Source organism: Dreissena polymorpha, chromosome 8 (genome assembly GCF_020536995.1).
Source record: "Dreissena polymorpha isolate Duluth1 chromosome 8, UMN_Dpol_1.0, whole genome shotgun sequence".
NCBI lineage: Eukaryota > Metazoa > Mollusca > Bivalvia > Myida > Dreissenidae > Dreissena > Dreissena polymorpha.
This window is the reverse complement of record NC_068362.1, coordinates 36,942,973-36,968,411: the sequence shown is the minus strand read 5'-3', so window position 1 is coordinate 36,968,411 and position 25,439 is coordinate 36,942,973. Positions and strand designations below refer to the sequence as shown.

General features: G+C 35.6%; 1 protein-coding gene across 19 annotated transcripts in view; it reads right to left on the bottom strand.

Annotated features, from left to right (window-relative positions):
* LOC127841135 (coatomer subunit beta'-like) overlaps positions 1-18,210 on the bottom strand; it is a 238,277-nt gene extending 220,067 nt beyond the window's left edge. For 10 of the 19 annotated variants that reach the window (XR_008030718.1, XR_008030719.1, XM_052369731.1 and 7 more), the window contains exons 1-5: positions 18,120-18,210; positions 12,568-12,705; positions 7,781-7,867; positions 4,586-4,712; positions 1,705-1,853 (exon numbers count right to left, since the gene is read on the bottom strand). Coding sequence is in view for 9 of the 19 variants with exons in the window: in XM_052369731.1 (XP_052225691.1) it covers positions 1,705-1,853; positions 4,586-4,712; positions 7,781-7,867; positions 12,568-12,705; positions 18,120-18,122 (504 nt within the window). In the remaining 10 variants the exon portion in view is untranslated. The other 9 variants (XM_052369732.1, XM_052369743.1, XM_052369744.1 and 6 more) reach the window with 9 other exon arrangements.
* Between the last annotated feature and the right edge of the window lie 7,229 nt (positions 18,211-25,439).

Sequence of the window (25,439 nt, the reverse complement as noted above, 5' to 3'; positions counted from 1 at the left end):
TTTTTTGACGAATCAAATTTCTTTGAACAACTTTTTCAGGGGAGCCCTCAAAGGTCATCCCTGTGAATTTTTTTGAAAATCTGATGAGCGGTTTCTGACAAGAAGATTTTTTAAGGTTTTTACCATATATGGTCATGGCGGCCATATTGGTTATGCGATCAAATTTTTTTTAACAATTCTTTTGTCCCATGACCTAGGGATGCTCCACATGAAATTGAGTTGAAATTGGCTCAATGGTTTAGTAGAAGAAGATGTTTACAAATTGTTTACAGACAGACAGACGGACGGACGGACGGACGGACGCCGGACGCTGAGTGATCACAATAGCTCACCTCGAGCTATCGCTCAGGTGAGCTAAAAATAAATCAAGTCTTAGGTTATTTTAATGTCCTGTAACTCTGGTTTAACATCATTTTATCTTTACTTACGTAAAACTAAAAATATCACATTTCTATTTAAGTCTATACATACAATTTGATTCTCAGGTACATGGCCAACTTGAAAAAAACAAATTGTACCGAACCACTACATGATGCTGAAACCAAATATCTAGGTTCTAATACAGCCTTAAAGCAATACACATCATGCTTAGGCTAGCTAAAATCCCTGATTTCAGATCTCCATTAAGATATGAATCGCGTTCTTGGAATACAGGGCTTAATACTGTGCGTAAAGTGTTGCCCAAGATAATCCTGTGCACAGGCTAATCATGGGTAACACTTTTCGCCTTCACTGAAAATTTGGAAAGAAGACACTCCCTTTAAACAAAAAATACTAAAAAAGCCGAAAGTGTCTACCCTGATTAGCCTGCGTATACTGCACAGACCAATCTGGGATGTCACTTCACCCAAATACATCGTGCCCCATTTGCCCAGGGTCTTGCTCAGATATTTTGTGAATACTGGCCCAGTGCCCTGTTGGTCCTGTCTAATAATAAGCTAATGAAGTTGTTTTGATTTTCTAAGGGACTACAAATGCGTAAGAAAACATATCCGAGGAGTAAAGGGTTAACACCTTACGCATAAACTGGGTTTAAAACAAAAATACCATGAACAACCGCACAAGCTAATCTGAGACATTCTACACACTTTTCCAGAGAGTCTTATACTGTAAGCTACGGGCAGAGTACCTTAACAGTCCTGTCCAGTGAGGCACTGGCGAAGGTGGTAGTCAGTCCTATACTGTAAGCTACGGGCCAAGTACCTTAACAGTCCTGTCCAGTGAGGCACTGGCGAAGGTGTTGTTGTCCTTAGGGTTGATGACAATACCATGAACAACTGCACAAGCTAATATGAGTCATTTTACGCACTTTCCCAGAGCCAGTAAGCTACGGGCCAAGCTACGGGCCGAGTACCTTAACAGTCCTGTCCAGTGAGGCACTGGCGAAGGTGTTGTTGTCCTTACCTTAACAGTCCTGTTCAGTGAGGCACTGGCGAAGGTGTTGTTGTCCTTACCTTAACAGTCCTGTCCAGTGAGGCACTGGCGAAGGTGTTGTTGTCCTTACCTTAACAGTCCTGTCCAGTGAGGCACTGGCGAAGGTGTTGTTGTCCTTACCTTAACAGTCCTGTCCAGTGAGGCACTGGCGAAGGTGTTGTTGTCCTTACCTTAACAGTCCTGTCCAGTGAGGCACTGGCGAAGGTGTTGTTGTCCTTACCTTAACAGTCCTGTCCAGTGAGGCACTGGCGAAGGTGTTGTTGTCCTTACCTTAACAGTCCTGTCCAGTGAGGCACTGGCGAAGGTGTTGTTGTCCTTAGGGTTGATGACAATCTGCATCACGTAGTGGCTGTGACCCTCAAACACCTGTGTGCACGTCCACTTCTTGTCCCAGTCCCACAGCTTGATCAGCATGTCGTCTGAAAGAAAAATCATTTTCCATATTTGTCAGTTGACTTGATAGGGATATAAATAGGGAGATAACTAAAAGATTTTTTTTTAACCTTTGATGGAGAATTTTTAGCAGTTATTTGGAAAAATATATACAAGGGATGTTCCAGAAGTTCGTGGATTTTCGCTCTAACTTTCATTTGGTAACATAAATGGATAGACAAATAGCATGCTAAGAATATTTCGTCCTTTCCAAATCTACTCTCCAAATATCATGGAAATACATAAAACAAAAAATATTTTACAGAGATTCAAACATGTGCACAATGCGCACAGCTACGCACATGTAACGTTTCTGTTCAACGTCAATGACGTTATGAAGTTAACAACTGTCAAATCTTTTCCACATAATCACCTCCAACTGGAATGCACTTTATGTGTCGGGAAATCCACTTTTCAAAAGTGTCTCTATACCAGTCAGCGTCAAAAGACGACACGATTCTCTGTGCTGCAACTGTAAGTTCCTGTGTACTTGCAAAGCGAATACCACACAACTGTGATTTAACTTCCGGGAAGACACGGAAGTCCATAGGGGCCAAATCCGGACTGTCAGGAGGATGACTGAGGCGCTGAAACCCGATTACATCTATCTCAAGTTCCGTTGACTGGGCCCTATGCAGGGCTCGAAATTAACACTCCAACACTCGCAAAATGCGAGTGAAAAATACTGATTGCGATTTAAGTTTTAAGCCACTAGTATTTTTTTGCGAGTAAAGAAATAGTGGGGAAAAAAACTAGTAATACATGTATAAATGCACTCGACGTCATGAACGCTAAACCGTAGGTCAATTTACAGAACGTCTGAATACCTGTATGCGGAAGCGCGCACCTTGTATGAAGACTGGTATACTTATAGTACAGATACGCAGATAGTATTGGAACAAAGAACAAAGAACGTGAAACAGTTGACTATTCTCATTTGTTCATTGAACTTGAACAGACATGGCATCAAAGCCAAACATAATTAGTTTCTTTTTGCCTACAGACGGAAATAAAAATACGAAAGATAAAGTAAAGTTAACCGTTGATTTGTATTTTGGTGACGTCACACTCAACACACAATATCATAGCTGATTTTTTTCAATATTTGAAAACCCATTAAAAATATCCCAAACTGACACTTAAACTTTGTTTTCTGAGGGAACACGACACATTTATATTTGAAAACAATACCCTTTTGGTCAAAGGAACTGATATCTTTGTATTATTGCAGACATAAAATGTGTATGTTAAGTACTTTTTATTTTGTTTTAATAGTACTAAATTAATGTCCAAACTTTTTTTTTGTTTCCTGCAAAATTTGCGAGACTGTTTTTGATTTTGCGAGTTGGTATTAAAGCAGCTCGCAATGTTTTGCAAGTAGAAAAAAAAGTTAATTTCGAGCCCTGCCCTATGCGCAGGTGCATTGTCGTGGTGTAGTATGACGGCTGAGGCAGCAATCGTAGGTCTCATTTTCCTTGGAGCATTCATTAAATCCCAGCGAAGTACCTGCAGTAGGCAAATTAAAGAATTTTAAGTTTCATGTAACTTTTTAAAATTGTAATTAATTTATTTTCTATTTCAAATACGAATGATTTTCAGTAATTACAAAATTGTCAAAATAGCAATACATAATTCAATAACGAAATTTTATTACCTTTTGATAATATGTAGCATTTATCTGAACATCGGGCACCTGGTGGATGAGCAGCATTCCCCGTCTATCCATGAAGAAGATGAACATATGTTTTCCACCAGACTTCATAACCCGGGCTTTCTTCGGCGGAGGACTTACTGCTGTTTTCCACACTGCTGATTGTGCTTTCGTCTCCGGATCATAATGCCATAACCAATTCTCATCAAGTGTGACGATATGATCCAAAAAAGCGCTCTCCTCCTTTACGGTATCTTCTCCAAAACTCTTCAGAGCACTAAACGTGTTTCTCTCGTTCTTCATCAGGGAGGAGTTTCGGAACCCATCAAGCGCTAACCTTGCACATTTTGAAATCCTCGGTTAGTAATCTGTAAACCGTTGAAATGCCAATTCCAAGCTCTTCTGCAATATATCGCACCTATCTGTTTTAATCAAGTCTTTGTCCGTCATGGTTTGTTGAATACCAACGATCTTGAGCAGTTGAATTGTTTCGACTTTTTAACTTCCTCAAACGTTTTGGTCGGTGTGTAGCCCAATGAGTGACAAAATTGAATCACCATGCGTAGTTCAACGTTGTCGACTGACGACATGATTTCGTTACGTTAACCACTGTCGTTTTTACGTTTTTACCGTCGCGGGGTTACAGCTGAGAATGATGTAAACAACTTTGAATGACGTAGATATGTGAAGTCAACGTCACGTGAAATTTGCCACAAATTATTTTTATCAACGACATTTAAACCAAATTTAACTTCGCGTAACGCTCATACTTATAAAATATAAATAAATAAATAAAATATATGCGTGTGCTGCATGTCATTACTGAGGTCTCTATGGCAACGTGTTTCAATCGCACTTTATGGAATTCATGCATTTTTAGCTTATATATAAAGTCCGTGATAATTGGTTTGTATCATATGTAAATTTCATTGACGTTTGCCATCAAACTAATAAGTTAGAGCGAAAGTCCACGATCTTCTGGAACACCCCTCGTATACTTATTTAGTTTTGGAATGGGGGCCAAATTTCAGCCCAAAATTTGACCAAAAAAAAACAACAATGACTCACCACTGCTGGTGAGAAAGAATGGCTGTGTGGGGTGGACGGCAATACAGCGGATGTAGTCAGAGTGTGCCTCAAACTGGTGGACCCTCTCCAGGGTGTTGTAGTTGTACGCCCTCACGTGCATGTCATCCTTAAGGGTAGGAGGAGACAATAACATTCAAATATACGTGTGGCTTTTGAAAGGGTCATGATACTGGTTAGATTTTTCTAAAACTTATTACAATTGAAGTGAATCCTGCTTTTTGATGCAAGCATTTGGCAATTTTCTCCCTTTTGACTCTTGCTTATTATCTACCTTGAATCAATTTGATGCAATTTTAACCAGAAATCTCAATCAATTTAGCTAGCATTCACAAACAAAATAACTCTGTGCTTTTACCCCTGGTTTTCACATGTGTTTTACATGAACAAGAAAGAGAAAATATTGTACTATGACAAAATAAATAATATGTTAATTTTTTTTTTAAACAACATGTTGCATCCAATACTTACAGATCAAGTCATGAACAAACAACAGGTTGCATCCCATACTAACAGATCTGGTCATGCACAAACAACAGGTTGCATCCAATTCTTACAGATCTGGTCATGAACAAACAACAGGTTGAATCGGATACTTACAGATTCAGTCATGAACAAACAGCAGGTTGCATCCAATACTTACAGATCCGGTCATGAACAAACGACAGGTTGCATACAATATTTACAGATCTGGTCATGAACAAAAAAAAAGGTTGCATCCAATACTTACAGATCCAGTCATGAACAATTAAACGGTTGCATCCAATATTTAAAGATCTGGTCATGAACAAACAATAGTTTGCATCAGGTTGCATCAAATATTTAAAGATCTGGTCATGAACAAACAACAGGTTGAATCGAATATTTACAGATCTGGTCATGAACAAACAACAGGTTGCATCCAATACTTACAGATCTGGTCATGAACAAACAACAGGTTGAATTTAATACTTACAGATTCAGTCATGAACAAACAACAAGTTGCATACAATACTTACAGATTCAGTCATGAACAAACAACAGGTTGCATCCAATACTCACAGATCTGGCAGGGTTGGCATATTGACCGGTCAATTGAGTATTGACCGGGCCGGCGGTCAATACCCGGTTAAACCGGTCAATACTGGTCATTCCTGGTCATTATTGGTTAATACTGGTTGATTGAAAATTGTAGCATTTAAACATGACAAAGGAAGAATTTAAGCTATTCTATATTAAATCAATCATTATTCTGTAATTGATAAACTTTTTTTGAGTTATCTATTGTAAAAAAAAAGCTTTAAAGCTGTAAAAAATATTTCTTTATTATTTATGGAAATGGTCTCAAATACAAAAGAACTAAGGCAATATCTTTATCTCAGTCTATCCCTTCTGTTACTGAAGTATTATTACTATTGTAGTTACCATAGTATTTCACTAATCTATTGATATATCTATTTGATAAGCTGATGGACAAACAGAACTCTTGTGGTTTCTAAGGTCATAAATGATCTGGCCCCTAAGTCTTAATTGGTAATAAAATGTATGCACTGGTATGTCTCTGATAGTGACAATGAAGCAAAAGTGCCCTTAGGCTATTTCATTTCACTCAAACAAAATGAGATAACATGCTATTAATGTTATTAATTTAATAGTTACTTCTAACTTGTCTCCTTTCTATATTAAGAGGGTTTTCTTATTTTAAAGTTCAATTGGTCTTCCAATGAATAAGCAATCAAAGTTCTTGATTTTGGCAACAAATAATGTTTACCAATTGTGGGTCTACTCTAGACTCTTCTTTTCAATTATTTCTTTCTTTTAATAATTATTTCTTATTAAGTTGTTTTTTATATCAATGGTAAAATAACATATTTTTTCACTATTTGTTAAAGAAATCCAGGCAAGAATACACGACAAGTAAGGGTTGTGTCAAAGGTGCCATGTAAGGCCCTATTATCAGTTTTGGGTGCCCTAACCTGTATAGGTTCGAAGACTGTGAAAGACTGTGGAGACAGTGGGGCATGAGGAACAACTAATACACAGTAATTGACAGGTTCTTGTTGAATCAAGCACAGAATTTTCTGAGCATTCATAATTCGTTAGAATTGAAAAAAAAATCAATCGACCAGCAAAATCCAATTGTCCAACTTGACTCATTTGCAAAATTTTGAGAGATTGGCCTACAAATTGCATGAACAGGTATAAAAAAGTGGGTTATAATAACTTAAGACATTATTGGCAACATGTCTGTTTAATTTATATTATCAATATTGTTTAATTAAGCATGGAATATTAATCAAAATTGGGGGTAAAGTTCAATCAACCAGTATTGACCAGTAATGACCACCTTGGGAGTATTGACTGGTGCAGTTTTACCGGTAACAAGATGTGTTTGTGAAACACAATGTCCCCCTATATGATGTTTGACCTTGAAGGATGACCTTGACCTTGTGAAGGATGACCTTGACCTTTCACCACTCAAAATGTGCAGCTCCATGAGATACACATGCATGCAAAATATCAAGTTGCTATCTTCAATATTGCAAAAGTATTCATAAATAAGCGATTTGGGCCACATACATTTGACCTCTGACCTTGAAGGATGACTTTGACCTTTCACCACTCAAAATGTGCAGCTCCATGAGATGCACATGCATGCCAAATATCAAGTTGCTATCTTTAATATTGCAGAAGTATTTATAAAATAAGCAATTTGGGCCACATATATTTGAGACCTCTGACCTTGAAGGATGACCTTGACCTTGACCTTTCACCACTCAAAATGTGCAGCTTCATGAGATACACATGCATGCCAAATATCAAGTTGCTATCTTCAATATTGCAAAAGTATTCATAAAATGAGCGATTTTGGCCACATATATTTGACCTCTGACCTTGAAGGATGACCTTGACCTTTCACCACTCAAATTGTGCAGCTCCATGAGATACACATGCATGCCAACTATGAAGTTGCTATCTTAAATATAGCAAAAGTTATTGCAAAAAGTTGGCGCAAACAGACCAACAGACAGGGCAAAAACAATATGTCCCCCACTACTATAGTGGGGGACATAAAAACCGCCGGTTAAAACCCGGGGCGGTCGATTGGTGCAAATTTGGTCATGAACAAACAACAGGTTGCATCCAATACTTACAGATCCGGTCATGAACAAATAACAGGTTGCATCTAATACTTACTGATCCGGTCAGAATCCAGTTCTTGCGGGCCACAAATCTGGCACACCTCACAGGCAAGTCACATACTTCAAATGACTTGATCAGTTGCTACAATGTACACAGAAAAGGAACATCAGTTGTTAATCCTCATTCTGAGAAAACTGCGCTCAATGCATGTGCATACAGTGTTCTTCCTGATTAGCCTGTGCAGTCCACACAGGCTAATCAGGGACGACACTTTTGTCCTAAACTTGATTTATATTTAAAAGACAGGCTAATCTGGATCGACACTTGATGCTCATGCATTAAGCCCAGTTTTTTCAGCATGAGGCTCAGTTGATAACGTCAGAAAGTATATAGGGGAGTATAAAGTCAACAAAGAGGGCTACTGCTTAAAATATAAATACTATTTGTTTTGATTGGTACAAGAGATAAAAAATTAAGCGTCCCTAACCCCATGATATGTTGGGAAAATACAAATAAATCAAACAAGACTATTGTCAAGCAATTTAAGTCCCCTACCGGCTCCACCATTGTCAGAAATTCCAGATCTTTTTTTATATATATTTGTTGCCATAGCAACCAATTTTTTTTATTTAGGAACAAAATGAAATGACGTGCATAATGTCCATATTGCCATCTATCCATGTTTATAGTTTCATGAAAAAATATTAAGAACTTTAAAAGTTATTGCAGGATCCAGAAAACCACCATTTTCAGCAGTATTTCTAGTCTATTTGTTGCCATAGCAACCATAATTTTTTACCTAGGAACGAAATGAAATGAGGTGCATAATGTCCATATTGCCATCTATCCATGTTTCAAGTTACATGAAAAAATATTAAGAACTTTAAGTTATCGCAGGATCCAGAAAACCACCATTTTCAGCAGTATGTCTAGTCTATTTGTTGCCATAGCAACCTAAAAATTTTACGTCGGAATGAAATGAAATGACGTGCATAATGTCAATATTGCCATCTATCCATGTTTCAAGTTTCATGAAAAAATATTAAGAACTTAAAAAGTTATTGCAGGATCCAGAAAAACCACCATTTTAAGCAGTATTTCTAGTCTATTTGTTTCCATAGTAACCATAATTTTTGACCTAGGAACGAAATGAAATGACGTGCATAATGTCCATATTGCCATCTATCCATGTTCCAATTTTCATGAAAAAATATTAAGAACATTTAAAGTTATCGCAAGATCCAGAAAAGTGTGACAGACGGACGGAGACAAAACCATAAGTCCCCTCCGGTAAAACTGGTAGGGGACTAATTATCCAAACAAACAAAGACAAATCGCAAAGGCAAAACGAAATAAGTCTACAGTTCATGTAAACAGAAATGCAAATGCCTTTCAATATGTATGAATGAGCAGTATAGATTTTGCATTTAGTTACTTCTATAATACTTGCATATAGAATTAAAGGATGATTTTCATAATCTTGGAGAATAGTAATCTTAACAACTGGAATATGTTTTTTTACAATAGGGGTCTCTCTTAACACCTATAGGTGTTGAAACAAAAACAAGTTATTGAGTATGAGGCACGATATGTAATGGCAACAACTAGACAAACGAAATGCATATTTCCTATGAAAGTTGTTTCCCTTCCAACTTAGAAATCCAAAAAGGAGAAACAATATCAACTGGGTTCAGTCCAAAGGAAAATCTACATATATATCCTGCACACCCACATACAGTGGGCGCAAAACAAAAACTGAGGCAAAACTACATGAGATTAAAGGGATGTATACATGTTGTAGTTTGGTTATGTGTGTACATGTATTTACTTACAGGTCCTTTACCTTCCTTTGAAAGTTAACAAGAAACACACAATTCAGTAACAAAAAACAAAAACAAGGGACAAAATTGTCACAAAACCAGGTTTTCATTGTGAAAAAAAATGTGATAAAGGGAGAAAACTCAAAATGAACTTTTGAAATGAACAAACAAAATAAACCCCCTTTGTAAGTTTGTTTTTAAAAAAAAATCTAGTTTTAGTCGTGGCGACCTTGACATTGGAGATATTGACGTGATTCTTTCGTGCGACACACCGTCCCATGATGGTGAACAAATGTGCCAAATGATTTTAAAATCTCACAATGAATGACATAGTTATGGCCAGGACAACCTCATTTATGGCCATTTTTGACCTTTGAACTCTAAGTGTGACCTTGACCTTGGAGATATCGATGTAATTATTTCGCGCGACACACCGTCCAATGATGGTGAACAAATGTGCCAAATGATTTTAAAATCTGACAATGAACGACATAGTTATGGCCCGGACAAGCTTGTTCCGCCCGCCTGCCAGCCCGCCAGCCAGCCCGCCCGCATTCGCCAATCTAATAACCAGTTTTTTCCTTCGGAAAACCTGGTTAACAATATGCTAACACTATTCTTCATGTGTAAGGGCAAGTCCAAAATAATTTATAGAAATAGGAAATGCACATGTTTCAAAATTGTACTTAACAGGAAAAGATGCAAACTTTGATTAAATATTTAAAGTTTAAAAGTTATACAAAATAACAACAAAAAGGAAAGTGTATGGGTAAACAATAGAACACAAACTCATAGAGAAACATAAATAAATACATGTATATATGTTTCAGTTGTGAATGCAGTAGAATATTGATAAGTTGGTTAGTTGGTACACATGCATAAATGAGGACATTCCCATTCAAAGCTTGCTGTAACCAGGGGTCTCGCTAGAGGGCGAAGTGGGCGATTTGCTCGCCAAGGGAATATTTATGTCGCTAATTAATTTCATGAAGGCGACATAACTTCTCCACCTTTTAATTATTTGTTTGTGCCACACATTGACCATTAAAATCAATTTGATGTAGAGAATTGGACACAGGAGAATTCTCAGCCAGAAGTTGCCCCATTTACAGGTCATGCAAAGTTGAACATTAAAATGCACAGGCGGGAGCTATTAGAGTTCTTAAAATTGTTCATATGTGAAGCCTTGATTAATTGCCTTGTGCTGGCTACCAGTAACTATACTTCAGCAAAGTTAAATGGCCCATTAAAACAATACAAAGGAATGATCAAATGCGAAGAGTTAACCTAGCACTGGCAATAAATATAGGGCTCAATCACAGGTAAGATTTGGAATCTGTGCTGTAAAATGAGATTTTAGATGAATTTTTATTTTTTTAAATTGTAGCACAATATAAATTCGATTTAATCTTGATTTTCTTAAAACTTACAAGGAAGTAAGAAGATTTATGAATATTACTGGTTTTGTTAAAATTGAAGTATTGTTTGATACACCTGTACAGGAAAAATAAAATAAAAAGTACCATAATAATTTACAATCAATTACAAATAAGAAAAATGTAGGTTTTATACACTTGACATCTCTCATTATAAATGAAATGCAGCCTTTTGAATTCCATCACCCATTTCAGCCTCTATTATTGAAATAGCTTATCAGTTATCACATAAATAGCATATTAAGAGTTAAATATATTACTTAAAGTCAGTTAAATACATCAATAACAAAAATAAACACTTAAGTGTGTGTTTGTATTTGTAAATGTTGTCCCCCAAAGTGTGAAATATGAGTTGTTTCTGATAAATGATAATTGGCACGGTTTAATGAGGGGTATAAGACAAGTAAAGAGTTGATTGAAAGCTGAATGGAAATACTTCTCCTTTAATTTGCCGCAAAATACATGTAAAATGAAGACCTATGACGCAACTGTACAGAAGTGACATCTGAAATTTTCAGCTAAGCTTGACCCCTGGATGCAAAAGTACTACCATTTCTCCCTGAAAATTAGTTGCCACTTCTCCCTATTTTGGTCTTTGGGAGAAGTAACTTCTCCCTAAATTTTGAACCTAGCTAGACCCCTGGTAACCATTATAATTTGAGGTAAAAGTAGATTATTGATACATTTACTACCCAATAGATGCAATAATTATGCCTAAAAAGTGTTTGGCTAGAAAATTTTAAAAGAATTTGCAAATATGTCAATGAAATGTTCTTTTACATTTAAAACCATTTTGGCAAAATGACATATATTTATATGGGTAGAACATGTAAGAGATGAATGTTTTATGAATATTTATATTTCTTTTCATGCAAACCTGAAACTTCAAACGAACAAGACAGTAAGAATACTTGGAATATGTATTGGGGAGTAAAACAAGCTTTTCCAATCACCATCTTTCTAAAATTATTTATGCTGCAAACATGCAGATTTCTAACTTCAATTTACCAACACCGCCACCGAATCACTTCAAATTGAACCATTCATAGTTATCTTGATAAATTCACTGTTAGAATGTTCAGCAAGATACTACACCAAATGATGCAATCCAAAAAGAGGGATAACAAAAAAGCAAAACCAAACCTGTCTCAAATAATCCCAAATTTGGACCCCGCCATTGAAAATGCCGACCAACACCCAAGGTTGCTCTGGATGTAGGTCAGAGCATTTCACGCGGTCAGAGCGAGTGGTTAGCAAGCGTGTAGTGTTAAGTCTAAGGGGCTGAAAAAAATACAGAAAGGCAAAACGTGCAACTGAATATGTAACCACAGATGATAGCTACATGTATATCAACCTTGAACCAAGATGAAAACATCAATTTCTGATGCACTGTTCTTATGATGTTCATATAAAATGACTTTATTTTGATGGGAAGGGGGTTTGGAGGGGGGCAAAATTTCAAAAGTGTCACATTTAGCATACATTTTTCATCATCATTGTCATCATACATAACAGTATTGCATCAATAGGTCTGAATCTCATCTTGAATCAAGGAGATCCATACACATCGGTTTCAACAAGGTACCTGCGACTCAAAATTCCAAATATGAACATTTCCGTTATAAAGACTAGCCAACATCCATGGTTCTGATGGATGCAGATCCACTGTTTTCACTCTGTCCGAGCGAGCAGACAGTTTCCGCTTGATATCGAGTCTTAAAGGCTGAAAACGGCAGAGGCATAATGAAGACTAAATAAAAAACATTTCAAAAAGATTTTCATTTTTTATGTGGTTTTAATGTGTTATAATACATGTTAAGTTTCATAATACATATTACGGTTACATCAAAAGACACTTCTGACAGAATCTTTCGCTGGTGCCTTAAATGTGATTTTCATGGAGAGGCCCATAAGTTCTGACTTCCATAATATAAAAGTGGCTTCTACTTGTTTTTTTCCTTTTTGCATTATAACAGGTCTTATCAGTATAAATAGCCCTGCAAAAGAACAGCTTTTGCTGAAGTTTCTTTAGCTTGGGGTACTGTTGTTAAACACAGTCACAGTAAAAACAAAATACAAATAAAGAAGTAGAGCCTAATATAGTGCTTCTGTTTGTATAATACTGCTTTATTAAATTTTTACATCAAGACCAAAGTGCATTGTCAGACCGGCAGGTTATTCAAGCAAAGTATGAACAAAATAAAAAGTGTATGAATACAAACTATGATTGGGAACCAATACAGTACATTACATACCTTCGCTTGAAACTGCTCATAGAGTTTATGTCTTCATAAAAGAAAATGTCAGTACTCTATAATTAATAGTTGTCCACCCTTTGAATGTTACTTTTGCTCGACTGTTTTGTTTTATTGTAAGCTCGGGTACTAATTAAAAGTTTCCCGGGTACTCTCTAAGTATGCTTAAATTTACCCTGGGTCTGGCATGCCGCTAATATACTTCAACGTATCCGGTCAATTGAGACGGTACCTTTCAGAGTTTTATTCTCCCCCAAAGTGCGATGATTTAAAATACACTACAGAATATGAAACAAAATGCTTCTCAAGTATGAGATTCGATAATATAGAGACCGTTTAACCAGTGTCCGACAAATGTCTTATTTTTCAGGTAGCCCACTGGGCTACCAATAAAAATATTTGGTAGCCCATAAAATTTTCCTACAAAATGATAAGAGGCAGGTTTTCATCTTTATTTTATTTCTTCATTTACATATAAATAATATGCATACATACATATACATAAAACAGCAAGTAGTCTGATGTACACAGTCATTATCGTTAATTAATGTTACAGTACAGGCACCGTGTACTTAAATGTAAATGTACCAAAGAAAATCATATACTACATGTAGATATTACATGTATGTGCACATGTATGCGTACTTAAATTCGGACAGTACGTAAAGTCTGAAACGTAAATAAAGCGTTTAGATGATCAATACTATTGACTATTATGGTGTTAATCATTGCATTTGTCCTTTTTAACAACAAATACCGAGTTTCAAAGAAATCAAGAGATTATTAAATCATTTATTTACTTGTGTCCAACTTTAAGTACTGTCCAAACTTACGTATTGCATCCGTATGTTACAACACTTGTGTGCAGTCAGTATACAATATATAATTGTTTCAATAATGAAGGAACTAATACAGCGTAACGGTAATGATACAGCGTGTTTACATTATATTTTATTTAGAGGAAATGTCAATGCCAAATAATTTGCGAGATACCCCGTTACTTTAGTTGAAATTCACAACGAAACGTTTAATGGAAATTAAATGTTCTCAATGTTAAATGTTCCGCTACGAAATTTTTATTTACAAATAAATACACCCACGCCAATTTATTTTCGCGCGCATTTTATCTGGACAAAGAAATTCATTTATTTAATGTAGAATTTGTAACCTCAAATAGCTGTACACGACGCATGCAAACCATGTCAGGTGATTTACGCATGTTGCAATACAACGGTCCTGATTGGGAGCTTATTTCATCATATCTTTAAATAGAACAATATGCCGAAATTCATTTGACACTTTCGAAATTTTCAAACGCTTGTGTTTATGACTCTTATCGTCTATATTACACACCCATAATTTGGTTTAAAAAAATATAAATCGGGGCATATATGGGATTATCGATTAACAGTCGCTCCTTTAATCCAATCATTAATTGACAATGCAAACTAATTAACTAAATAATGTTAACCGCGTTCACACCGTTGTAATTAATATTCATTTTCGGTTTCGTTACAGTTTTGAAGAAACCGCTATTGCTTTGATTTCTTTAATGTTTGGGCTATTACTCATTGTCGCAGTTAAAACAAAGAATCCCAAATTGCGAAACGACGTTGCGTCATGTGCGCAAACTATCCAGCCCAGGGTTGGCACATTGACCGGTCAATTGAGTATTGACCGGGCCGGCGGTCAATACCCGGTTAAAACCGGTCAATACTGGTCATTACTGGTCAATACTGGTCGATTGAAAATTGTAGCATTTAAACATTACAAAGGAGCCATTTTATATTAAATCAATAATTATTCTGTAATTGATAAACTTTTTGCTGAGTTATTTTTTGTAAAAAAAATCTTTAAAGCTGTAAAAAGTTACTTCTTTATTATTTATGGAAACAGCCTCAAATACATAAGGACTAAGGCAATATCTTTATCTCAGTGTATCACATCTGTTACTAAAGTACTATTGTAGGTACCATTGCATTTCACTTATCTATTGATATATCTATTTGATAAGCAGATGGACAAACAGAACTCTTGTGTATTCTAGGGTTATAAATCTGGCCTCTTAGTTGGTAATAAAATGCATGCAGTGTTATGTCTCTGATATTGACAATTAAGCAAATCTGCCCTTCGGCTATTTCATATCACTCACACAAAAGAAGATTACATTGTACTTACTATTACTTTAATAGTTACTTCTAACTTGTTTCCTTTCTGTATTAAGAGGTTTTTTTCCCTTTCATATTAAAAAGTTCAATTGGTATTCAAATGAATTAACAATCAAAGTTCTTGATTTTGCCAACAAATAATGTTTTCCAATTGTGGGTCTACTCTTCTTTTCAATTATTTTTTTCTTTTAATAATTATTTCTTATTATGTTTTTATATTCTTATATCAATAAAAAAAGTTTTTTACACTATTTTGTTTAAAAAGTATTTAAAGAAATCAATGCAAGAATACATGACAAGTAAGGATTGTGTCAAAAAGGTGCCATTTAAGGCCCTATTATAAGTTTTGGGTGCCCCAACCTGTATAGGTGAGAAGACTGTTTGAAGACTGTGGGGACAGTGGGGTATGAGGAACAACGCATACACAGTAATTTACAGGTTCTTGTTGAATCAAGCACAGAATTATCTGAGCATCATAATTCATTAGAATTGAAAAAAAGTTCAATCGACCAGAAAAATCCAATTGACCAACTTTGACTTATTTGCAAAATTTTGAGAGATTGGCCTACAAATTGCATTTACAGGTATAAAATAGTGGGTATTAATAGCTTAAGACATTATTGGCAACATGTCTGTTTAATTTATATTATCAATATTGTTTAATTAGGCATGGAATATAAATTACAATTGGGGGTAAAGTTCAATTGACCAGTATTGACCAGTAATGACCACTTCGGGAGTATTGACCGGGGCGGTTTTAACCGGTAAAAACCGCCGGTTAAAACCGGGGGCGGTCGATTGGTGTCAACCCTGATCCAGCCGGCTTTCATTATATTATTAGCAGACGACAAATGGTGATTCTGATTGGATGCTTAAAATACACTGTTACTGTTTACAATCGACATAAGGCCTATCGTAAGTGATCGGTGGCTGATTAGATAATTGATTGCACTTTGTTATCGGATTATACGCAATACACAGTGTACAAACACATGGTCAGCGTGTTTTTTTTACGTATGTCTGTCAATAAATCGGGCTACCGCTCTTATAGATTTATAGTAGCCCGGCGGGCGTGAGCTGGAAAATTTCAGTAGCCCGCTGAAAAATTTCGGTAGCCCCCGGGCTCCGGGCAATGGATTTGTCGTACACTGGTTTAACAAAATAGTGACATAAATATGAAGATTTTTAATTTGAGCAAGTAGCTGATGACAAATTTATTATTAGAACACCAATGTATGTTTTAGTATATTTTCTGTACCCGGGGTTCATTTAAATATATACTTAAGAGGTCCTGGGGTACATTTAAGTAGTACCAGAGCCTACAATGACCAATAGCGTTACTTTGGCTCGATTGGTCATTGTCGGCTCGGGTACTACTTACACGTACTCCGGGTACTCTTGAGTATACTTACATGCAGTGCTCCAGCTAGGCCTAAATCGAAGGGCGCCGTGCCCTGCCCCCCGAACCTCCGCCCTGCCCCCCCCCCTCCCCCCCAAAAAAAATTATTATTTTTTTACATATTTTTTTTTTATGATTATTAATAATTCTCTAATTACATTGTAATTACTTTAATCCTCATTATAGACATTATATTTGAATGGTTTAATAATAATGGGAATAATACAATTATTTATAACATATAAATTAACATGCAATAGGAAGCATTCCAGAAACACCTGCGCGCTAGTACCTGCCCTTTTGACAAAATACTGCGCGTCGAAAGTGCCCTTTTGACAAAATACTGCGTGTCGAAAGTGCCCTTTGACAAAAAAGCCCCCTGCCCTTTTCAAATCCTAGCTGGAGCACTGCTTACATGTACCTCGGGTACGATAAAAATACTTAAACGTACCCGCGAAATTTAACGCTAAATCGGTCGTTGTCGGCTATTTTTTTAATCAATTTTATTCACATTTATATAAATTTTCTGTAAAATGGCATCTATATTATTGAAACTCATACTCAAAAATTGTGTTGATACATTGTTTTTAAAGAGAAGTTTGTTTAAGATAATAGGTAGCGCGTTTTACGACATTGGATTTTGAGCGGGAATACAAATCGGGTACAGTCTAATCTCGGCCGGGTACCATTAAGTATATTTACCATCCCGGGGTACATGTAAGCATACTTAAGAGTACCCGGGGTACATGTAAGTAGTACCCGAGCAGTGTTTTTTTTCATTCAAAATCGGGTCCGGTAACCGGACCCATTCCCACCCATTCCCAATGGAAAAAAGTATATATTTTTCCCAAATGGAAGCTAAAAATTTCCAATGGAAGATTTCCACACAAAAAAATAATATTTTTTTTAGATTTCAATATTTTGTTCATCTCCCATCCATATATGTTCAACTTTAGAAAATATAATACTGGGCACGCTTGTATCTTTAATGTTGAAGCTTTTTTTAGCAAAATAACAACAACACTAATTTCCCAATTTTAGTCAAAACGCCGTGAATTTTCCTAATCCAAAGGAACTCGGCCCCATTCCCAAAATAGTTTAAAAAAAAACTGCCGAGCCGACATTCACAATAACCAGTCGAGCTTATTGTGCCTTGCCACTCTCCACCCACCTAGAATGAACATTGATCACATTTGCGGTAAGTAAAAAAAAATGCTTACTATAATGTTTCATTGTTGTTATTACATTTGTATCATAAAAATCAATTTAGACCATGAAAATTTAATGAATACAAGACGAACCCATCTATACTTACCATTTTTTCTTCAGTTAACTGTCAATATTTGTTTATGTTGGCCGAAAATACGTGGCCTCATCTGTGCGCATGCTCAACAGGAAGTAAGTTATTGCGGTGCATTAATCAACCGAAATTTCAGTAAATACTTAAAACAACCAAAATAAAAAAATATTTCTGGTAAAATCTCATAGTTTAAGTCAACCCTTTTTTTTATAAACAATCGGTTTCAACCTCCTCATAAAGATTAGACTGGTCCCAAGCATTGTCAGGAACGGATGAGGGACGAGCGAACCATTGCAATAGGTACTTGTTTAGGTTTTAGGGTACAGCCCTTTAATAATCTGTATGTGTTTTATTTATTTATGTATTTATTTATTTGTATTTTTTGGCACGTTCGTTCGCGCCTTTGTATCTTTGTTCGTTCATGCGTTCCTTCCTTCCTTAATTTCTTCATTAATTCCTTCATTTATCATTTATTTACTTTTTTATTTATTTTAAATTAAATACGCTTAATAAAACACCATAAACAAATGCCCATTAATAATTTTTTTACTACGTGTTTGTTAACAATGTTAACATAAAACAATTACCATTTAACTTTATCCAAATAATGTCAAAGTCAGACAATATTAATCTCACAGCATATTGTTCTTAGCGATAGAATTAACAAACATGTACAAAGAGATTCTGTATTGGCTAGTTACATATGCTGAATATGCAACAATTAATAAGCTCATATTCTAAAAGCTACTGAAATGTGTCACACGTGCGATGTTGCACAATTGCCGCATAGACTTGCATGACTCCAGCCGTTAAGTGACACTTTTCTGACTATTTTGGCGTAGCTGTTTAAACCAGATTTTCAGTTTAGCTGACCTTTGTTTGCACCCAATGAAATTTGAATAAAATTTCCCGCAAGTAAGCAAGAATTTCACAAATATAAAATGTGCAATCTACAAACAACTATCACATTTGCATTACTAGATAGTTTAATTGACTTTCTATTTTGTGAAGTATAGGATATGAAAATACTACAGTACGTTCGTTTTGCAATGATGTAAACTGCGTGTTCAGCATGAAAAAAAATGATCTAAAAAGGTTTTAGGGATAGATCAGTTTCGCACTCGACTCTCGACATCTATATAGTTTATATGTGCCCCTTTATAATTAGAAGATTGTCAGCGCCAGAGCGTTTGAACTTAAAGGTTATGTTTTCATATTTAGTTATTGCTACCTTATTGGATTATGTGTACTAATATATATATTTTAGATCATAAAAGTATTGTTGTACCATATCCTGATATTCGTTTATTCTACAAAAATTGTTTAATTGTTTTCGAAATTGACCATTAAACATGTTAAAGTAATAACTTTTTAATCAAGCCGTCGTTCCAGCAGTGAAATTGTGACCTCACTTTAATATATTGCATTCCATCCCGCAAGGTATCAGGGTCAGTTCGCGGTCAGTAAATGAATCGTTATATCAACAATATCGCGTTATATGGGTGAACTTGCATGAAATTGTTGATAAGAAATATCTTAAAATGAAGATATTCGGAGATATAATTATGGTTTGTTAATAGTAGATTCTTAATGTTTTTTTCAACAGTTCCATGATAAATACTATTTTTTATTAATTTCATAAGAATTATTCCACCATATTGATCAATTTATTAAACATAAGCGCAATGCTTCCCAAAACTATTGAACATCGAATTAAATAACAATGTCTCAAAAAATCACTGTCTGTTCGACGAACGCGCGTATAAATATCTCAAGTATTAACGGATAATTGTAAGAACTGCGCATAAAAAGGATTTTCGCTATCTTGGATCTCATTGATATAACTCTCTATCTTTCACCAACAACAACAAAAATCAGGGACCTGCAACAATTAACGCCGTATATCTTTTAAAAGATATTTCTTACTTTCACATATCCAAATAAATAAAAGAACACTTAGCATAACAATTCGAAATTACACTATAACGACGTGTACTCGCAGTGAAAATGTAAATTTGTTTATGAATACTTATTATTTAAAATGGATAGAATTATCAAGCGTCATAAACGCGAAACGATTCAATAATTTGGAGTGTACCTCTTGTCTTTGTTATATTTTGTGAAAACATGTTGATCGCTCATTTTATGTACCTAATGATGTGAATTATTTACCGGTAATATTGCGAATGGCCGAGTGGTTAAGGCGATAAACTTTTAATCCAAGAGTCACTGAAAAGAGCCAAATTTATGTTAACTTTCTCCTTCTTGCTTTTGTTTTCTTAAATTATTATCAGAAGACACGAGCTGTTCAATTCCTATGTTTACATTAATCAAGGTAAAGCAATTACTGGCGAACTTCAAAAATACAAAACTTAGTGAAAACGTTCCTTTAACGGAAAATGTACATACGGATATTCAGAAAACATAATTTTACTGAGAAAAATAGACTATATAGTACTATATACTAAATAGACTAGTATGATTTTTGCACGATAAAGATATTTATACAGATATTTTTCATGCAGAATTTCGTAGTACACTGTATAAATTTGTAACGCGTAATAAATTTTGTATGTCCCGAAGTTTGCCGAATGTAATCGTATTGTTTCAGTTTTAATCTTATTTCACTTTATTATTTATCACAAAAACAAACTGTGATTTCATCAAAGACTTTATCAATACATTAATTTAGTATACGTCACTAAAATCTATATATTTACATATTTTTGAAAGAAATTAATTTTGATTTTGCATAGTATTGAAATTAAATGCTTATTTTTGATTGTTTTCTACAGAAAGAACTTTCATTTATTATAATTAACCGTTCTAACTTCACAGGGTGTTATGCGCTTCGTTTTGCTTAGTGGTATGCATAATCATTGTACGCATCAGCATTGATACGCTTTGTCCGACATTCCTCAGGATGTATCGTCTTAAACAAGAGGTTACACTGCATTTAGAGTGTGTATCCACTATACCGCGAGAATGAGCTACGGACGACATAGTAGACGCATGAACAGTCATTAGAAGGCATCGACATATGGGCAGCCTTCAAGTAGTACGTTTTGACCGCTCGCCACCGACTGAATCGAGATAATTAGACAATACATCACATGTAAATGAATCGTGCCGAATGAGCTTATGTTCTATTTAATGACAGGAATGGATTTAATTTGCATCTGCATTTCACAGTTCTCTTTAATGACAGGAATGGATTTAATTTGCATCTGCATTTCACAATTTTAGTGTTTAGACGTCGATTAGGACAATTGAACGAAGAAAGTGTGCTCTAGCATTACTACTTCGGTTGATTTTCTGTGATACCGTGGGCAGTGTTTTCGTTACACACCAATACTGACATTATAGTGATTAGATGAAATATAATCACTGAAAGTTACCAAGACAGGCATATTCACGATTTTGATCCCGGTCACTGTTCTGCAACAGAGGGCCAAAGGTTGCGGCGTGAGCCTCTTTCTGGTAAATGTGGACTTAATGAATGTGCGTAAAATGTCATCCCAAACCAGCCCTAGTCAGTCCGCGTTTATATATGATCAAATCTTTATTTTACAGACTGAAAGTCGGACGGACGGAGATTCAGATCAATAAAGAAATAGCATTTAAATTATTCGATTATACGTTTATTTTATTATTTTTCGCCGTTTTCAACAGTATTTTAGTCATTTCACGATAGCCAGTTTAACAGCTCACACTTTTACCGAGTGGGGATGGATGACCGTAGAAAGGCTTTGCTTTCAATGCCCACACAAGTAATTTTGACAGACGGTGGATCGATTCCGCGATCTGTGGATGTGTAGTACAACGCTCTGTAAACAAAGATGGATTGTCCACGTGAGGTTGTTCAATGTGTGGATATGTTAGGTTCATATGCAATGACTGTGTAAGAACATTTGTCAAAGCGTTGCCTCAATAGGGCTAGACTAAACGGTAAAATTCTCTTAATATGTCAAGGTCGGAATGAAGGATCAAATAATCATTATATGTCAGTCGCATGACAATGTCACTGGCATACATTTTATCGAAAACTTCATAAAATCTAAAAAATAAAGAATATTTAATTTAATGATTTTTAAGAGTTATATATGCTTGCGAGTTGACGAATCGACAATGTATTTTTACATATATTTTAACAAATGTATTTTGCTTAATATTGCCCGCCCACTGGTCGTCATGTTTTTCAACAGACTGGAACCATTTTCGAATTCGGCCGAGATGTCATTCATACTATAAATAGATGGTAACGTCACAGCATTATTAAATACCGATAATAACACAACGAGATATTTAAAAAACAAATATTCTGACCAAGTTGTATAAAGATTTTAAATTGATATACTGCAAGATACAACAGTAAGAACACTCAGTGTGTCTGAAGTTGAATAGTGAGTCTTCTGTGGTTTTGGCTAGAAATAAACTGATTAATCCCTTCGCTTATCTAAATTAAGTTTAAATACATGCATTTTATAGCATAAACAACATTTCAAGATAATTTTGATATACAACTCAAACAAAAGTTGGAATCACATGGAAACCTTTACACGATCGTGGTTATGACAAAATTAAGTGTTGTGTAGCCTATATGAAGGCTTTTGAGTTAGCCACGGCTCGGGCGGGGATTGACCTTTTATACCTGTACGGGACCTACTGCCCCAGACTCCCGGCTTATATTTTTCGGATTTTGAACTTGATACACTTGATATCCCTGAATAAAATAGTAATATCCGCAATCTTGATCTCTAGTGTGCTGACTGAAGTATTGTATTTGACTGGAATGACTGTCGATTATGTGTTATTAAGATTTAAACACGCTTACGAAAAACTTTGTGTTTGCCTGTTGTGTGCTTTTTTTTCAAAATATATTGTCCGCCACGGACGCAACGATCGACCAAATGTACCAGATTGTGGTCTCTTTAAAGGGGCCTTTTCACAGATTTTGGCATTTTTTAACTTATTCATTAAATGCTTTATATTGATAAATGTAAACATTGGATCGTAAAAGCTCCAGTAAAAAATCAAGAATAAAATTAAAAAAAGGAAAAGAACATTGCCCGGAGCAGGTTTCGAACCAGTGACCCCTGGAGTTCTGCCAGAGTCCTGAAGTAAAAACGCTTAGCCTACTGAGCTATTCCGCCGAGTACACATTCTTAACGTATTTTATACATTATATAAACAATCTTCGTAGTTGCACAAAAATTTAACGACAAAAACAGAACTCCCCAAATTATTCAATCGTTACGCGTTGCAACGCTTTATAATTTTTAGGTTTTAAAATCGTCAAAAGATGCATATGATGGCTATATTAGAGCATGGTAATTGTTCAGTATTACTGTTTCCTCACAAATATCATAACTAAAACGAAAATTTGCGAATCTGAAACAACTTTTTTCAATTTTGTCAATTTGATAGTTTAGACTTTGGTAACATGTGATGTCAGTCAATCCGTGAATATAAGTTGCTTAGCGCTCGTTTGTGATCTATTCCCGATACAAAAGTCAATGTGTCAACCGTTTACAATTGTATAGGTCCGTTCAGAGCGTTTCAATTGAGAATAAAATGTTTTTTAATGTGCTTATTCTATGTTCCCGCTGTTTTGCAACCGAACACGAACACATGACAATGCGGTCACTGACATTCCACGATCACCACGATCACCAAGATCAAAGCTCTCTGTTACGATACGATACAATTGTTGTGCTTTATATACCTATTATATTCCTTTATTTCGTTTTGCTTTTATTACGTGAACTAAATTATAACGCCAAGTCTGCGAAACAGCGCCAGCACTAATGTCATCAAATAACGCAATGGCACGCTTGTTGTGTTTTGTTTTCGAAAAACAAAACTAATTAAATTTCAATTTAATTAAGTGCGAGTGTAAGTAAAATTGACCTTTACGACTAATATATTCATACTTAGTTTTGGAGATTTTTTTTAACACATCACTTCATTGAATATAATTGAAACTATTTTAAAAACTTAAAAACCGCTCTTAAGACGATTTGGGATGATTACATTCACATTTGACTAGCATTTGCGTTCGATTTCCAGGTTTGATATTTAGAAAAGTGTCGCCGCACTCTATTTAAAAAAATGCTGATATTTGGTAAACACTCATTATCTTCAGTGTAATGCCAATCGCACAGTGCATCGCATTTAGCTGTTATCCCAAATAAATAATAGAAAGTCAAGAAAATTGCGCCATAGCTATGACGTGCGCACGTCTGCGATATCGCATGCGCACGTCATAGCTATCGCGTGCACACGTCATAGCTATCCCGTTTGCACTGTATAGCTATCGCGTGCGAACGTCATAGCAATCGCGTGCCCACGTCATAGATAGCGTGTAAATACGTCGTAGTTATCGCTTGAGCAAGTAATAGATATAGCGTGCGAACGTCATAGCTTTCGACTGCGTACTTCGTTGCTTTCGCGTGCACAAGTCATAGAGCCTGCTAATAAAATATGTGTCACCTTTATGCAACAGTAGTTATTCCATTTTGTTTCGATTTTTGAAAACTTTTTACCGCATTTTGTAAACCGTAGCTATATTCACACAAACAAAAACGGGTGTTTCGAAAAGTCATATCACTCATAGCAATTGTATCGACTTTCTGGTAGTGTCATACAAGTGTTAATAAAAATAATAATGGCCAAAGTCATATAAGCTGCGTGATGCGAAACTGAGTCTTACGTCATCTACGCCGAGCGTAGCTCCAGCACATCCGGCGCATCCGCACGGTCGGGACAGGAGCTACCACGTCCGCTCATGAGACTTCAAAACATTGCGTGACTTGAAAGCGGCCGTATATAACATACAGCACATTATCGCGTGATGCGGTTCATGGAGATTAAAATTGTGTTTGACTTAAACAAAAATTAAATGATGTATACAAAATGTATTTTACATATGATAACTGTCAAGCTGTTGTACTTTGTCAATATTATTAATGACAGAGAACCTTTAACCTCAAGGTTATTTATTTGCGTTGTGTACAGAATCAAAGCGTTGTCTATACAACTGCAATGCATTTGAACTAGTATATCGCTCGAGTACTCCCCATTTGGTCTTGACCATCGGCTTGAATGAAATATGTCAGTTTAATACACGTGAAAGTGTATCACACGAAGCTCCATTACTCATGTAAAGATTATTATTATTATTCATACAATAATAATACTTATTAGTACACTACTACTCGTCCCCTCCCCGCGAAAATGGCCAACCTCAATATTTACAAGTTTTCAGGAGAAGGAAAAACTTCGTTTTTTTAAAGTACAGAATAAAGCAAAAACTTTGTATTATGACTTTTTAGA